This window comes from Sturnira hondurensis, unplaced genomic scaffold (assembly GCF_014824575.4).
Source record: "Sturnira hondurensis isolate 20B ecotype Veracruz unplaced genomic scaffold, ASM1482457v3 Scaffold0021354, whole genome shotgun sequence".
NCBI classification, from domain to species: domain Eukaryota; kingdom Metazoa; phylum Chordata; class Mammalia; order Chiroptera; family Phyllostomidae; genus Sturnira; species Sturnira hondurensis.
In genome coordinates, this window is record NW_028093985.1 from 7,747,382 (window position 1) to 7,764,495 (window position 17,114).

Consider the following 17,114-nt stretch of genomic DNA (forward strand, 5'->3'; position numbering starts at 1 on the left):
ATGCAAACAAGAAAGGTTTCACAGCCAAATAGCAAACATCTTTATTTTTTGCTGTATCATAACTGATTTACTTACTCATAACAAAAAATGGGGAAATAATCCATCGACATGTCCAAATTTCAAGGAGGGTCACTCAGATGGGTCACTCAGACCCCTGCTTTTGTGCCTGCTTGGAGCTGCCCCGCACTTTCTAGCTCAGATCATTTAAGTAAGCTTATCTGTTGAGGTACTTGATGGCATTTTAACTGGAGTGGTTGTCATCATCCAAAGTAGCAGCCTTTTAAACAAGAAATTCTTTAAATTGACAAGTTCGCAACTAAGGAGGAGGAAAGGGGGAAGATAATTAAAAAGCCATCAGAACAACAAGTTTCAGCAGCATCGTGATAGATTCTTCTCGGGGATCTTTAGGCAGCGCGCATGCTGACATGTGCATCTGGGATTCAACCCGGTGCCGGTGCTTGGCCACCTCCACAGACGAAGTGACTTAGGGAGGCTTATCTCAGCCCTGCCCTCTGGGACAGGGCGCCTGGAAAAGTGCAGGAGTTTCCCAGAATAGGGGAAGTTCTTTCCCCTCCTCTATTGGACTGCAGTAAATAGAGGAGAAGTCTCAAGATAAGTCTAGATACTTGAGCTATTTTAAGTTCAAAAGCTTTAGGAATAAACATGTGAGTGTCAGACACTTGTGTCTCTGAGACTTTAGTTTGATTGCCCCTGGGGTTGGAATGAGAACACAGTAGATCTGTTCAAGAGTCATTGCTTCATGTCCTTCTCTGTGGGGGCCGCTCTGCTACAGTGTCCATAATGGTAAATAAACACTGTGTCCCAGCCCCTTACACTCTTAGTTATGTGGAGAAGACAGATATCACGTAACTGTAATAGTAGTACAAGAGATACAGACAGAGTGCTCCGGAGGGTGAAAAACCCAGGACGTCATGTCTGCTTGAGCAGATATGTCATTGACATGAGCCAGCGGAATAGATGAGTGGGTTGTAGATGGGTGAACGTATGAGCAACGGGCTAGTGTGGACCTCCAGTGGTGAGAGGCATTTCTGAGAGCAGGAGATGTTACTGCTTCTGAAGGGACAGGTTTTGTCCGGTTCGGAAGCCATACGCAGCCCTACAGAGCAGACCTTTGCACTAGTCTTCCTGGGGCTTTCTAATATTGAGGAAACTTTAGAAGAAAAAAAAAACTCCTAAAAATCATTCTTCTCCCTTTCCTTCTTCTTTACTATCTTAACCATTTTGAAGTGTATAATTAAGTATTGTTAATTATAGTCGCACTGTTGTGCCGCTAGTCTCCAGAACTTCTTCATCTGCAGAACTGAAGCTCTATGCCTGTTAAACAGCTCTCCATTTCTCCCTCCCCCCAGCACCTGCAAACACCGTCTGCTTTCTGTTTCTGGAGTTTGACTCATACAGTATTTGTCTTTTTGTGGCTGACTTATTTCACTTAGCATAACGTCTCAAGGTTCATCTGTGTTGTAGTATGTGCCAGAAGTTCCCTTTATTTTAAGACAAAAGCAACAAACAATGCAAGTGTCTGTCAGAAGCATAGGCAAAGAAAATACGGGGATGATGCTGCAGTGAGTAGGGCAGTGCAAATCCATCTTTGAGATCCTGCTTCCAATTCTTTTGGATATACACCCAGAAGTGAAATTGCTGGATCATATGGTAATTCAGGATTGAATTTTTTGAGGCTCTTCCATGTCTTTTCCATAGTGGCTGCACTGTTTTACATCCCCACCAATGGTGCACAGGGTTCCAATTTTCTGCATCCTTGTCAACCCTTACTCTTTTCTGCTCTCTTGATAGTGTCCTTCTGAATGGGTGTGTGGTGAGAATTTTTCTTCTTTTTTGCAGTTTCCCAGAGATTTTGTTTTATTGTGGCTAAGGCTTGGTAGTATGGATATTAATTTTTTCTTTAACAGGGAAGCAAAAGAAAAAATTTTTTTTCTGCATTTAAGTCTAAATACCTATCACATTTCTAGAGGTCCTCAATCAAGCTTCCCATTGCCCACTCTAATTAATTCTTTCACCTTAACTTGTTATGCACAGATTTTTTTCACATTAGTCACCAAGTTCCTAGTTTGGTTTTCAAAGCCCAAGCCTGGAGTATATAGCCCAACACTACATCATGAAGCCTGCTTGGGCCAACTGACTAGGTGGAGGTGTGGTCACTGGTTGGAACCAGTAGGTTTTTCCCTGAAGCCAGATAGACATGGGGGAGGCCAATGGGAAGGAACTAGTGAAACTCTGAGGGCAGGACACTGGCAGAGGCTGCAGAGACCTGTCAGTGCAGGTGCTGGACAGAGGCAGGACCACTGTGGACACAGCAAGTGGCGACTACAGCGTTTGTCTTGTGTCAGCGTTGATAGTTTATGACCAGGGGCCTCGGAGGGAGAGAGCCCAGGAATACCTATGTGGCAAAACTATTAGGTTCTCTCTCACATTAGAGAAATAGCTAAAGCTGAGGGCTTAATGCCTCTGTGTTTTATTGGATTTCCCCCAAACCAGTGATTTTCAGTTAGATTTCCAGGGATTCATTTATCCATGTGGTTCATGGGTTAGGAATGCCATTTTGCTATTCCAGGTCATAGCTAAATACAGAGTTCCTCTAACTCAAGGTGATGGAGAAGTTCAAGGTTGAGTCTAGGTGAGACCTATGGTACTGGATCAGTTGCATTTGAGCCAGCCTCCACTCTAGAGATGTCAGCACCTCTGCCCACCCCCTAACACCCCCACACTCTTTATCTCTTCTGCTTACCACAACTTCCCCCAGAACTTTCATTAAGCACTTTGCTCTTGGCCAGTTCTTTACATCTTTATTTTTTCCATTCTCTGTAGCTTTCTTCTGGTTACTTTAAATGTATTCACTTCTGTCTTAAAATATTTAAGGTAGTCATTCAAACAGGCACATGGTACAATAGGATTAAAAATAAAATAGGCAAGGGAATCAGGCAATGAAGAAAATTGTGGGAGGTCAAGGGTATGTTAGTGAAAAAACGAATATTGTGTGGTCCTCTGCACTTCCAGAGTGCCGTGATTTTGGCTCTGAATGTAATCAGTTACATGATTCTGACAAAACCTAAGATAGATTGGTATGCAGGCACATCTTTTTTTTCTACTGGGACTTGAGAACAATTTATCCTGTGTATCCTTGTCAAGGAAACACTGTGCGTAGGAAGCTTAGAATTGATACTGGGGGCTAGGGAGCTCTTTGGCGTTTTTTCTGAATGCTGGAACAAAGGAATTATAGACTTGGTTTTTTATAAAGATTTTATTTATTTGTCTTTAGAGGGGAAGGACGGAGAGAGGGAGAGAAATCTCAATGTATGGTTGTCTCTTGTGCATCTCTGCTGGCAACTGGCTCTCAACCCAGGCATGTGCCCTGACTGGGAATCGAACCACGATCCTTTGGTCTGCAGGCCCGTGCTCAATCCACTGACTAGACTTAGTTTTTATACTTTATTTTGCATGGGTATACGGTTAGCTTTGGTCATGAGTAGTTCTAGGAAAGGCAGGGGTGAAACTCTTTACTTGAGCATCAGTCTGACGAGTTTATACTGTGGTGTGCATGTATGTGCGTATGTGCGTATGTGTGCATGTGTGCAATGTCTGTAGAAGCCAGGAGGGCTGTTGTGTTAACTCTACTGTCTAGTCTTGAAAATTCCAATTGGCAAAGAAAAGGGAGATGCTGGTCTGTCTTTAATTTGAAAGATGTTTGCTTGTGCTTTGCATAATGTTAACACTTTCAAACAGTTGGCAAACTTGAATAAGAATCGTATGCCAACAGTTTATACATTTTTCGCTTTTCACTTTAGGGCACAGCGCCACACAACCTCATTGCGTAAGACCAGCTTCGCCCATTAGGTCAATGCTGAGGCCATAGGTCTTTCTCCCTGCTGCTCAGCTAGACAGTTTTCAGGGTGCACCCTTTGGAAAATGCCAGTGACCTTTGTGCAGTTTTATTGTCATTGCAGTTAGAACACTGATCTTGCAGTAATTCCTAGCAGGAGAACCTCAAATGATAAGAAGGGAAAGAAGAGAAATAGAAAACATCCCTAAAAATGAGTGAGGCTGTAAAGTTCTGAGGAAAGAATAATGTAATTTCTTTTTCCCATAACTCAGTCCTTAAATCTGTTCCAGGCTCACCCAGCATTCGTTAGTGCCCTGCTTTTTTGCTATCAGACAGCCTCACCTTCTGTCCTGAATTCTTCTAAAAATCACAAATATCAGCCCAGCTCACATGCAGATTTGGAGTCTCACACCGATGGCAGGCAAGAAGGACGAGCCCCAGGGCAGGCAGTCCACAGTTTTGGGGTCCCTTTCCCAGGCAGTCTTCACTTGGGCCCTGGCTGTGCAACCCACTCCAAGCACTGCTGCACCACCCACACCACTGGTGTCTGTTTCTGTGTTCTTGGTTTCAAAATTGCCTGCCTGTGGGCTGAACGTGCTCCCAATTTTAGCGTTTGTTTTGAACCCACATCTGCCCACTCGTCCTGCAGGCAAGCTATTTGCTTGGAATTCTGGAATTCGATTAAAAGTGAATAAGCCAGGAGGAAATGCTGCTTTGCCCCCATCGTGCTGGCGTGGTTTCTTCTCTTCTTAGGTGTCTATTTGCTGGAAGTGCTATTCTTAGCTTTCCTGTCCTTTCAGTGGACATTTGGGCCTGTCCAGCTCTTTTGCTGGGGAAGTTTTTTGGGTTCAGTGTGATTGCTGACTAAATGATTCTCTCTCTCTCTCTGTTTAAAAATTTCCTCATTTGCCTCAGAGGAATGAATGGTTGGATCAAAATAAGGACATGTATTTGATATTCTGCTTGTTCTTGCAGAGCAGATGCCTTTCATTACTGAATTTTGAGGGAGTTATTTGGAATATAATAAAACTAACAGCTAAGCACTGATTTTTTTGTCTGCATCCTGCATAGTTGCCAGCTTTCCTGTAATTAAGTCATTCAAGGGAAGATTCGAACCATTTCCCTTCCCTGGCCTTTTGTCTTTCAAAAAGGCACATTTGTGGCCATATTGCGAAGAGAGTAAATCACACACAAGAGTAAAAATGGCTTTGTATAAGGTCATTAGGATCTTTGTAGAATTTAGGGATGAAATCTTGAATGGAGTGCTAACGATTTCCGCTGACGGGGGCAACGTAAAATCAGTGGAGGAGACACAGTTTTTATTGGTTAATGAAAAGCCCAAGGAAAAGAAATGGAAAAATTGTTGGAGACGTAGGAAATTTTTGTAGTGTTTTGTCTTGAAAGAACGTACACAAAGTTGTTATTTTACCTGGGTAATAAGCCAGATGGAAACATCAGTAATGGCTTAAGTAAGAACCTACAATGACACGTCTTTTATTCACGGGATGTTAGCTGCAGTCAAGAGGCTCAAATTATCTTGAAACCTCCCAAATGCTCATTGTAAACCTTCCCTCTTGCCTCCTGCTGATCGGTGGGTCTGGGTCAGTGCTCTCCGGTAGCACTGTCTGGGAGGAGGGAATGCTCTGCACCTGTGTGCGGTCCAACAGTGTAACCACGAGCCCCATGCGGTTACTGAGCACTTGAAATGCGCCTCTTGTCCGTGAGGACCTGGAGTGTTAATTTAACTTTAGTCATTTTAATTGACATTTCCATAACCATATTTGGTTATTGCTGTCATTTTGGACAGTGCAGCTCTAGATCCTTAGGCGTCCCCGGGAGCTTCTTGGGAGGCCGTATGCAGAGAGACGCAGACTGTAGTCCATTTAAGGGGGCAACCGAAGCAGAGCTAGTGAAGTCCCAGCTTTGATCCCAGTCTGATTTTATACCCTGGAAAAGTCCCTCTTTCCCTGTTGCTTTTAACACCTGCTGTTTGTTTTTAACATCTGCTGTTGTGCTGGACGGATGGGGCCCCACAGAGTCAGCCAGGCTCAGCAGGGTCAGCGAGACATGGGCGAGAAGAGCTTCACTTGGATTTAGTGTCATTAGCATGCTGCCAGGGGGAATGACTCAATTTCATATTAAACCCCTCTAAAAACATAGGTTAATATGAAATGCTTATTATCCATAACAAACTTTCATGTTTTCCTGCATGATACTGACAAGAAGCTTTTGAATTCATGGCCTGCTTGTTAAAATTTGTGGTGTTTCTAAGCAGCAGTCCTGGAGTCTGCACCGGGGGACCGAGCAGGAGTGGAGAGCGGCCCCTCAGCGGAAGCCACAGAACTCTCGCCTTGCAGGTCGCCCTCAACCCCTCGCCACCTCCGCTATCGCCAGCCTGGAGGTGAGGGCTCAGAAAGGGACTCGGAAACAAAGAAGTGAAAGATGATTGCGAAATTCTGAACCTTTAGTTTGCCCGACTGTCTCAGTCCTGAAAATTAGAAGCAAATAATGTAACTATTGGACCAAGTAGTGGAAAACCAAATGGTTGGAGAATATGCCATTATTGTCACCAATATTCACGTGACCCCATTATTGGGTTGCACTCTGTGTGGAGTGACCTAAATAGAAGACCTGTACCAGCCGATTGCTAGTGGAAGAATCTCAGTTTCAGATAAGAATCTCAGAATCCTATTATACCTTACCGTGAATCTATATTAAGTAGGCTCATCTGGGACACCGCAATTTGGGGGGTAAGCTTATTAGGGGTACTATTTAATCTAAAAAAAGGTACAGCTGCTTGGGACTTTAATCATTATTGCTAGTGGCAGAAACCAGTATATTTTCTATAGTTATGAAACTTATGAGGTATTGGGTTGGCCAAAAGTTTGGTCCATTTTTTTTGGTCTGATAGCTCTAGTAGCACTTAGTTGTCTTTAACTTCATTTGAGACACTTTTCTTAGATTGTGTTGTGACAGCTGTCATATCAGCGTGCATTCTACAAAACCTTATCAAAATTGGTGCATTTTTGTGCAGCCATTTTAATATTGAAGATGGAAGAAGACACTCAAACTTTTGGTGTATGCTTTATTATTTCAAGAAAGGTAAAAACACAACCAAAACACAAGAAAAGAGTCATGCAGTGTGCATGGAGAAGGCACTGTGACTGATTGGATGTGTCAAAAGTGGTTTGTGAAGTTTCTTGGTACTATTGACATGTCGGCCAAATAATGCTCTGCTGTGGGACTGTCTTGGACACTGGAAGATGTTAGCAGCCACCCTGGCCACTACCCACGAGCAGCCAATAGCAGGAGATACCTGACATATTCAAAATATCCAAATTAATAAAATTATTGGTAAAAATAAAAACTATGTCTTTCATTCTTCAGAAAAAAACTAAATGGGCTTTTTGGCCAACCCAGTATTATCCATTCATTCGTTTTAGAGCACAGCAAACATCCTATGGAAGAAACATCATCAGAACAGAAGATTGAAATCTTTCCTTGCCTCGTTTTCCCCACTGCTCAAAAGAAATATATCTAAATAATGGTTGTTTTTGAAATGTTTCCTTTCTTCTCTTCAAGCCAATTATTTCAAGTTGGAAGGGAAAAATATACAATTATGAAACCAGATTCACCCCAAGTAACTGAAGTAAAATGCAAAGACACATTTTTGGCTTCACTACTTGTGCTTCAAGTAGGGCAGTTTAGCAAAAGACAGAGAAGCGTGCACGGCTGCAGTCATTTCATTCATGGCCTTAGCCGCGTGGTGAAGGTTCTCATCACCACCGTCAGCTCCAAGAGCAGCCAGCCTGGGTCGGGTTGTTGTCTGGTCTGCCCTGATGGGAGGTAGCCCTTGGGAAGTGGACCGATTTCAGGCTGCTGGTAAATGAAGGTGGCAAACGAGATTTTCCTGGCTTGTCAAAAGACTACTGTATAATTAGTCAAATCTCTTTACCATTCTCAGAGCCTTGATCAATCTGGGCCCTGGCAACTTTTTTGACAGTTGCTCATGGGATAGATGCCCCTGGGTTCATCATAACTTGGAAAAGTTTGGGGCCAAAGCCCATGGAAACAAAACTCTACCTAAGCAGGTAGAGTTATCCACTTGATTACTATTATTAGGACTCTGTTGTCGTATGTTAATATTCATATATAAACATTTATATACATGTTTTTTGGAAACCCACATCGTGTTTGTGGATTAACTAAGTTTTATTTCTCCCTTGATACGACTAAACGTAGAGACATAGAAATGGAGGAGGGAAGCTATAATGTGTAATAGTGTGGAGGATCCAAGCGGAAGCAGTATCACATTTTCTCGCTGTGTACCTGAAATTTTGCCTGTTTTTCTAACTACTTCCACCTTGTTCCACAAATGGTTTTCGGCTACTGCTGAATGAGAGGGTAGAGCTGTTCTGTGCTCTCGTGTGTGGGCACATTAACCTGCTCGCTGCCCCCCCCCCCCGCCCCGTTTACTTATTTATTTATTTAAGCATGACTGTAGAACTTTGGGGCAAAATGATAAAAGTCCTTCAGATCACAATCACAGTCGCCTATTTTCACTAAAAGCCTGAAGGAGAGAAAACAATGAGTTTGGCATTAACATTATCAATCGCTGTGTGTAAAATATCTGAGGGGTAAGAAGGACTGCAAAAAAGTGCTGAGTGCATTTTTTAATTAAATATATTGGGGCGACATTGATTTTAGAATGCACTCCTACTTTTGAAGGTGATTTGAGAAGAAAATTCTGTTGGTAACATGATGTAAAATATTAAAAAATACTTTTCATATTAAGATATAATTTACATACCATAAAGTTCGCACTTGTAATGTATACAGTGTAGTGGTTTTAACATATTCATAATGTATTCATAACATATCTGCAGCCATAACCACTACCTTATTTCAGAACATTTTAATCATCCCACCCAAAAGGAACCCTGTACCCATTAGCCACTCCCCATTTTTATTTTCCTCATTCCCTGGCAGCCATTCACCTACTTTTTATCTCTATGGATTTACCTATGTTAGACATTTAATACAAATGGAATCATACAACATGTAACCTTTTGCGACTTCCACTTAGCATAATATTTTCAAGGTTCATCCATGTTGTAGTATGTGTGTACTTTCCTTCCTCTTTGTGGCTAAATAATATTCCCTTGTACTGATTTTACTGCAGTTTACTGATTCATGAGTTGATGGACATTTGGTTGTTTCTGCTTTTTGGCGGTTATGCATAATGCTGCTGCAGATAGTCATGTATAAGTTTTGCGTGGACGTATGTTTTCATGTCTCTTGGGTCTATATGTAGAGAGGACTTGCTGATGCAGACTCTTGTTATTTCCCTATGCATAAGGAAGATGCAGAGCATTTGGCCCAATTGTCCATCCAGTGCAGGAAGAAAATGAGAATTTTGTTCTAGAATGTTATCCCTCTGCCTCACCATGCCACTTCCACTCTTTTTGAAATCACCAGGACAGATGGCTGACAGCCCCCACTGCCCCGTTTCGCCTGCTTCTGCCTTTGCAATCGCCACCGCTGCAGCAGGACACGGGAGTCCACCAGGTGAGTAGGGACAGCAGCTGAGCAGGGACACACGGCAAGTTGTATCACTTCATTGAGCTTTGCCTGCCAGTCTCGTGACACACTCTGGGCAGCCTGGGGAGAATGCAGGTCTCCAGGTTTTGGTAACTGTGTGGTGCCAAGCGGGTACTAGACTCCCCAGGTGATGCTTTGTAAGGTAGGTAAATGTCTAATCACTATGCTATACACCTGAAACCAATACAATATTGATTAACTATAAAACTGTCATTGTAAATCAGTATGTCTGGGTGAGGCTGTCATTTAAACTAGCACCTGAGGTGAGTCCCACACAGGTGGCCCGTGGGTAACACTTTTGAGAAATTCAGTATCAGAGAAGGATGTGTTGCTTCTCCCATGGTGTTTGATGGAGTCCTGTAACCTCTTTGACTTTATTCCCGAGAACATGTATTTCCCTTTTAGTTGAGCACAATGCTAAAAGCATCTGCAAGGTGGGAGGGAAGTCTGTGGAGGGGGGTGGAGGAGGGAACTATTGCTTTAGCTGACTCATAATTTATTTCCAGTAGCTCCATGATGCTTACCGAGTTGCTGTTAGTTAATTTTCAGGGGAAAGCAGAAATACTTAAAAGCACAGTATTTTCATAGAGGAAAATCTCCGTTGTGTCAGTCTTCTTCTCTCACATGCAGGAGGACGTTATGTTCAAATACACCTGTCTGTGGTTTACACAGCCTTGTTGCTGTGAATATCTTAACCTGAACTAACCCAGTGGGTGGCAGTCATCGTCCTTTGCAGAAGCACAGTGATGGAGTACTGTTGCTCACCTACCCCACAGGAGGCCGGTGAACCCGTATTCAGCAGTAGTAACTAGCAGCTGCTATCTGTGTGAATTCTTTCTACGTTAAGTTAGAACAAAGAGAGATGTTCTATAGTGAACATGAACTACCATAGTAATTATATGCATTCCATCTGAATGGAAATATTGGCAGATTGACCACATCCTACTTCTTCCATACTCACTACCTTGGATGTGGTCAGGCAAATTGGGGTGTTTTCTACCCCAAACCTTCCCCAAACCTTCCCCCCCAAAGTCCCATCAACATAACACAAAGCAGCCTGTAATGGTATTATCTTGCCAATCCAGCTGACTTGTGTCATTGACTGTATTGTGTAATGAACGTTTTGTGGTAAAATAATAAAGGGGTCTTCACTCTGCTTTCAGTGCAGTTAGTTAGTCATCGACTGTGATTCTCTAAGGCCTTCTCCCGTCTTCTGTTTTCACAATCTAGTCTGTCTGGGAAAAATGAAGTACAGAGCTTCCTCCCAAGTTTCATGATTTAAATATGGCTTGTGAGGGAAATAGCTTTTCTGTTAATTTGGGAGGAGCCCATGTCCCATTTGCAGAGTGGAAGGTCCTTTCCTTTTCACCTGAAGTTGCAGCAGAGTTTTAATGAGCTTCAGAGAATGGCTTTCCGACTTCCATTTGTCCTGGCATAACGGAGCAGAGGGTAAAGTAACCAAACAAGCCAGGTCTTCCTCACTCTCTGCGTGTGCTGCCTCTGCCGCCTTTCTTCCTCCTCCCCTCGCAGCTCAAATAGCCTTAGGGAGAAGGCTGTCTTCAGTGAGCCGGCTGAGGAGGGAGGTCTGCCATCTGACCACGGCCAGCATGGCTCAGGGCAGGGTGGCCCTACCCTGTCTTAATGTGCTCTTGATGTTGCCTGTAATGTGGTCTGGAGCCACATGATTCAATTTTAGAAATAAAGAAAATAAAGGCTGGATTTGACAGGGTCTGTGGCCTTGCTACCAGGGCAGCGAGTTGCACACAGGTCAGTTTTCAGTGACGATGGTAAGAGAGGAACTCTTGGAACAGGGACCAATATGTTCCTGGGGCTCAGTCACTCAGTCGTGCTGGCCCTGCACGGGATTCCACCTGCCTGGGAGAACTTGGCAGCGGAGCTGGGATTCGTAGGTTGCTGAGGAAGATGGGGTAGGAGCAGAAACAGGAGAGTTCTAAGATGGTCTGGACTTGCTGGCTCGCCAGGGAGAGCGTGCTGCTGTTCAGGGAAGGGCTCCACCCAGATGGACAGTGTTCAGAGGTTGGGAGTGCTAAATAATGGTTAACTCCCAGCCTGGACTTTGTAGCCACTCTGTGAGTCAGAGGTGCTGCTGACCCGGATGCACTCTAGAACCTGAAGAGTTGTAAAGGCAAGCAGGAGGGAAGTTTGTGTAAAGAAGTGAACACGCCAATGCTTCTGTCTTTGTGGGCCTCCTGTCAGCTTGTGCGGCTGCAGCGTGGGCCTACCTGGTGGTACGGCTCTGCTGTGTCCTGGCCCGTAGTCGGAAACAGGAACCACCCGGCCGAGCATGCAGTCTGCAGTGCGGAGTGCCTTTCTGTGTCTCAGGCTCCTCTTCAGGCTCCTTCCTGCTTTGATCTACTCCCATCTCCATCCACCTACTTCTACCCCCATCAAAGGCTGCAGGAATCTGGCAGCTCACGGTTACAACTGTCAATTAATGATCATGCTTTCAAGTATTCACTCCTGGTATTTGCATGTTAAGCCATTTCTCTTTAATTATTGCTTGGAAGGTTTTCCTACTGCATTAAGGGACTTTCAAATTTGGCAAGGGGTTGGACAGAAAAATTTCTTTGAAAAGAGTCCAGACAAGATGCTCGTGCTTGGCCCTGAAGGCAGAGAAAGCTAATTTTATTTGTGGAAGGTGACCTGGGGTTTTCACAGGATCGCCGGCCCCACCCTGTGGCTGTGCCTAATTTTCACTCGCAGTGGCAAAGCCTCGGTTTTTTCTCCCCGGTTCCTGTTAGGATCTAGAGCCTGGCCTTTCCAGAGAAGGATGAGTCTCCTCCTTCCATCTTTGCTTGGGGATCAGCAATAGTACCTCTGTTGGCAAGGAAGGAAAGCCCAGTTTTGTGGGTACAGTTGCAACCCTAAACCAATTCTTGTTAACGTCGCCTTTTAAAGATTTAACAGTTTATTTAGTGTTTGCCTCCTGATTGGCCACCAGGTTACATTAGGCTCACTTATAGATGGATACAAAATTTATGGGGTCTAGCTCTTACAGAGTTTGTCTCAAGAGAAAGAATATAAAGTTACAAATGTGAACGTTTAGGGTGCCTCCTAGCGCGTTAGAAGAGGCCTACACACATTGAGAGGCCCCGAAGCTTAAGCCACATTGGCTTCCCGGTAAATCTGCCTGTGAGTCCAGTACAGATCATCCTTGGAATCACAGCAGCTACAGGAAATTTTGTTTGTTGTGGAGGGAGGCAGGAGTGGATCAAAGACCATCTTTCAGTAAAATAAGAGCCCTTTTCCGTGGTGGGAGCTTTATCTCTATGCAAGATTGAGATCAAGGACAATCGATGGGGTCCTGTGTGTCACCACAGTGATTGCAATGTATTTTCAAGCATCTGTTTTAAAATAGAAACTAAATAAGTTCTGCATTAAAGTAGGAACGAAAATGTGTGCGTTCCAGATAGCTAGCTGCTGATACAGGGAATCTGCAGCTGCAGTTTGGATGTAGTTACGATAGGAACAGAAAGGCAAATCCAATGAGTATACATATCAGGGCATAGCGTGGCACTTACTGTGCACCGGAAGCTCTAGGATTAATTATAGAATTTATGAAACGATCTAAATAAAATATGAAAGTGTGAGGTGGGTTATTTTTATGAGAGTAGGAATAATGGCTCTGGAGGTATGACAAGGAACTCTTGACTGTGAGCAGATTCTATGTTTCACTGTTCTATGAAAGTTGAAGTAAATTGACAAAGTGGAGGAATGGTTGAATGCTCTTACAGGAAAATTAATGGCATAGTTACAAATGCTTAGGAAAATAGTGAGTTCTTTGTTGGTGATTACTTGGTACTTGTGAAGTTGATAATTCATAATCTGTTTTCTCTTCTGTCAAACCATTCAGCTAGCTGTAGTCAGTAGTATATCTGAGCTTCGTGTGAATTTGCCTTGTACCTATTTTTAAAAATACTGGTACTTGGTGCTACCCCCAGAGTTCTGACTTGATTGGTCTGAGTGCATGGTGAGTATCAGGATTTTTGTAAGTTCCCTGGCTGATACTGGTGTGGAGCCAAGGTGGGGAACCACTGGACTAGATGGAGGAAGGGTATTTGTTCCTTGTCTGGTTGCAGCATCCCCAGTTCATTTCTTTGAAGCCCTGACCTGGAATGGAATGGGAGGAAGCCCTTCTGCAAACTGAGTAAAGCTCAGCCTTCCCACCAGTCCCCCATCCCACCAGTACACATTTGTTATGGAGAAGAAGGCTCTGGGCATATTTCACAATGGTACTCTCCCCTTTTGCTGCAAGAGCCACTAAGATCTTTCTCTACTCTTTACTTTGAGAACCTGGTGTGGTTCCTGGAGATAAAGCTCATAGAAGTGGAGGTGGCTCCTAAGAATGAGGTTCTTGGCAGTTTGTCACTGCCAAGCCAATCCAGTTCAACCTCCAGCAATTTTCCAAAATGGCCATTCAGGTTTTGCTACCAGTTTTTAGCTGCAGCCACCCCTGCCCATGGGAAGCAGACATCAGCTGCCTTTCTGGACGTACCCGTCTCCCCAGATTTGGGGAGGGCCACTTGCCATGCAGCCTCGATTTTCTGATGTGCCCAAGAAAAGTCATTGATTTCCAGTTTGTCCAACTTTCTCTTATTGTAAGGACAGATGTGTCAACTTCCAGTTCTTTATATGTGAGAGCTGAAACTGCAGGTCTCTTTTGGTGGGATTTGTACAGTGATTCTGTTGGTTCTGCAGGCCAGTTGGGGGAGAATTGCCCATCTTAACAGTATTCAGTTGTTCAGTCTACACACTTGGAATGTCTCCATTTATTTAGGTCTGTTCTCATTTCTCTCAGTACCGTTTTGTGTTTTTCAGCATGTAAGTCTTACATTCGTGTTGCTGCATTTATTGCTACATATCCGACTCTCTTCATTAGATTCTTTTCCACCAGCAGGTATCCTAGTTTTGGACATATTTTCTATTGTCTTTGTTCAAAATATATACAACCATTTTTTCAGTATTTCATAAAAATAGCTCACTGAAATTTTGAGGAGAAGATGTATCTAATTTAGATTTTAAACAAAGACATTATTATCACGACTATTAATGTAAAATAAAGAGCTTTGGCAAACCAAATTTAAATTAACAATGATTTCAAATCTTCTTTTAAACACACACACATGTGCACATGCACAAACACATAGCCTGGCATTGGAACTTTGGAACTGAGAAGAAGTTACCTCCGAATGGGTGTGAGCCTGTGAGGCAGCTAGGGAAGCTCGGATCTGGTGGTCACTGCATTCTCCTTCTGGGAAGATGCCCCACAAGAAGTAGGTCACGTGGAGCACCTCCTTCGCTCAGCATGTGTCTTTGATAGGGCTTCCAAGCAGACCCAGGCCCTCTTATAGCTGGCCCCGGCGCCTTCTTTCCTGACCAGGTTCACTGCCAAGTTCCCTTTCTTTGTGCTGCCCTTTCCTGGGCTCCACACAGACTGTTCTCCTCTCTGACTGTCTCTCCTTGGCAAAGGTGCAATGTGGCTGATTGTACTTGTACACTTCTTTGATTCATTCACACTGCTTAATTGCTACTTGATCACAATACCTGTTAATCCATTTCAGGGCCAGGCAGGTAACTGAAGTGGGGGTCGGAGAGCTGATTCCAGTGTAAAGGGGGCAGCCACGCACGGCTCAGCTCCCCCTGATTTTTGCACAACAGAATCCAAATTAGGGCTGTCAGATCTGTTTTCGTTCTTTTCTCTTTAAAAAGAAAGTCCAGGAATCTGGAAATCGGCTGGCTTTATATTTTGGAAGTGATTTCATACTTGTAAAAAATTCCTGCCCAAACCAAATACTTCTGTGGACTGCATTTGGCTGTGAGCCACCCGTATGTCACCTCAGACGCACTGTAATCACTTAGAGCTGGGGTGTAGGTTGACACCTAAATTTTAGCAATGGGCTCCAGAATGTCCTCTGTGCCCCGGCCCCCAACAATTCCTATTCCTTTGGTTGGGCTGTTTTACAGGAAGCCCAACCCATATTGTCCACTGTGGCTTGACCACTTTTGCTTTCACAGGGTGAGTTTTTTTCTCAGATCTGGCTGATGCCCTCTTGTCACCCCCTAACTATGGAAAAGGAGCACAGGGACCATCTTTCTCCATCTAATTTTATAGGTCCTGAAGCCCGTGTGAGACCCAGAGTGGTGGAGGGCCTGGCCCGGGTTCTCAGTCACTGAGCGTGAGGCTCAGGTCTGCCTACTGTGAAACTGCTGCTTTCTTTGCCCTGGTATTGCCTCTGCTGCCACATTTACTTCAAGAAGAACAAGATTTGGGGAAACTTGAATTACTGATTTTTCTCACTGACTCTTGATCTTGTCTTTGTCTACATCACACCCATTTTTCCCCATATTCTTCCCACATCTGTGTCCACCTGGCATTTACCTGCAGATGCAGCAGAAGGCTAACTCCAGAGAGATGAACCCTGGTCGAATTAGTCACCTGTGGGGAGAGTCGTACTTGGCTAGCAGTTGGCATGGAGGGATATGTGATTTCTTCCACAGGACTGCAGAAACTAGGGCCTCACCGCAGCGATGCAATCTGGTCAGAGGAAGCATTTATCTCTGCACTGAGAATTGGATTAAATTTGTAGCAAGATATTGATTACCAGATATTAAGTTAATGTCACATCTGCACCCTGCTATCTGCAGCCTCTTTCAGGATTTGTGAGCACACTCAGCTCTGTTTAAATAGCACATCTATTTATTGAATGAACTTAAAAGAAAGGCACAGAATATGGGCTTTTTCCAATGTTTATATGACAAGCTAAAATCGTAACTTCAGATAGGAATCGCAATTTCATTTTCTGTTTCAAACTCAGAAGGTTACTGTCACATAGATATCTTATTGTAGTGATTCTCAGTGCGGTGTGGGTAGAGAGGAATGAGAATGGCCAGGGACTTTTCCAAAATATACCTGTGCCCCTGGCGATTCTGAGTAGCTTCCTCCTGGAGGCAGGCACTCCAAAGAGGAGAGACGCTATTGATGGAAATGTGCTGCACACATGAATGGTATGAAAACAGAAATAAAGTTAACTATCACTACTCTGCTGTCTGCCATCCTTAGAAGGGCTGGGCTCAGTTTCTCGACTTGTTCTCTATGTTCTGGTCAGTCAGGGCACAGTGATAGCATTCAGAAGTCTAAGGTCAAAGTGTTGGCTGCAGGTCGTGTTTTTCCTACAGGCCCTCACCACCTTTTCCTTTCCTGTGCAATCTGCAGTCCTCTTGTCTTAGTTCTTACTTGTCTCCCTATTTCCTTTGTCCTGTTGTTGTTTTTCAGAAGGTGTGTCCTTACCTTTTGGCGTTCTGCAGTTATCTTACAGATGTGTGTCCTCTCGCCAGGGCTGGTTGCTTCCTTTGGAGGGCCCAGTGCAATAAGAAAATGAAGATCCCCTTGTTCAAAAAATTATAAGGAATTTCAAGACAGGGACTGATGAGCATTAATCCAAGTGTGGACCTTCGAAGCGTGGGGCACTATGCAACACAGGTCGCACGCCCTGAAGCCAGCCCTGCCTCTCTTGGTCTGGTCAGGAGTCCAATAGCTTCCAGATGCCCGGGATGTGCCCTTCAGTGCAGTTCCAGGATTTTATCGTGATTGTGTAGCATTTTTCCATGGTGAGAAGACAGTGATAGAAAACCATCT

General features: G+C 44.0%; 1 protein-coding gene across 4 annotated transcripts in view; it reads left to right on the plus strand.

Moving 5' to 3' along the window:
* RASGRF2 (Ras protein specific guanine nucleotide releasing factor 2) overlaps positions 1 to 17,114 on the plus strand; it is a 188,293-nt gene that overhangs the window by 108,906 nt on the left and 62,273 nt on the right. For 2 of the 4 annotated variants that reach the window (XM_037032150.1, XM_037032151.1), the window contains exons 16-17: positions 6,132 to 6,257; positions 9,335 to 9,424. In XM_037032150.1, coding sequence (XP_036888045.1) covers positions 6,132 to 6,257; positions 9,335 to 9,424 — 216 coding nt within the window. Of the gene's footprint in view, positions 1 to 6,128; positions 6,258 to 9,334; positions 9,425 to 17,114 lie in introns of all 4 variants that reach the window. The other 2 variants (XM_037032149.1, XM_037032152.1) reach the window with 2 other exon arrangements.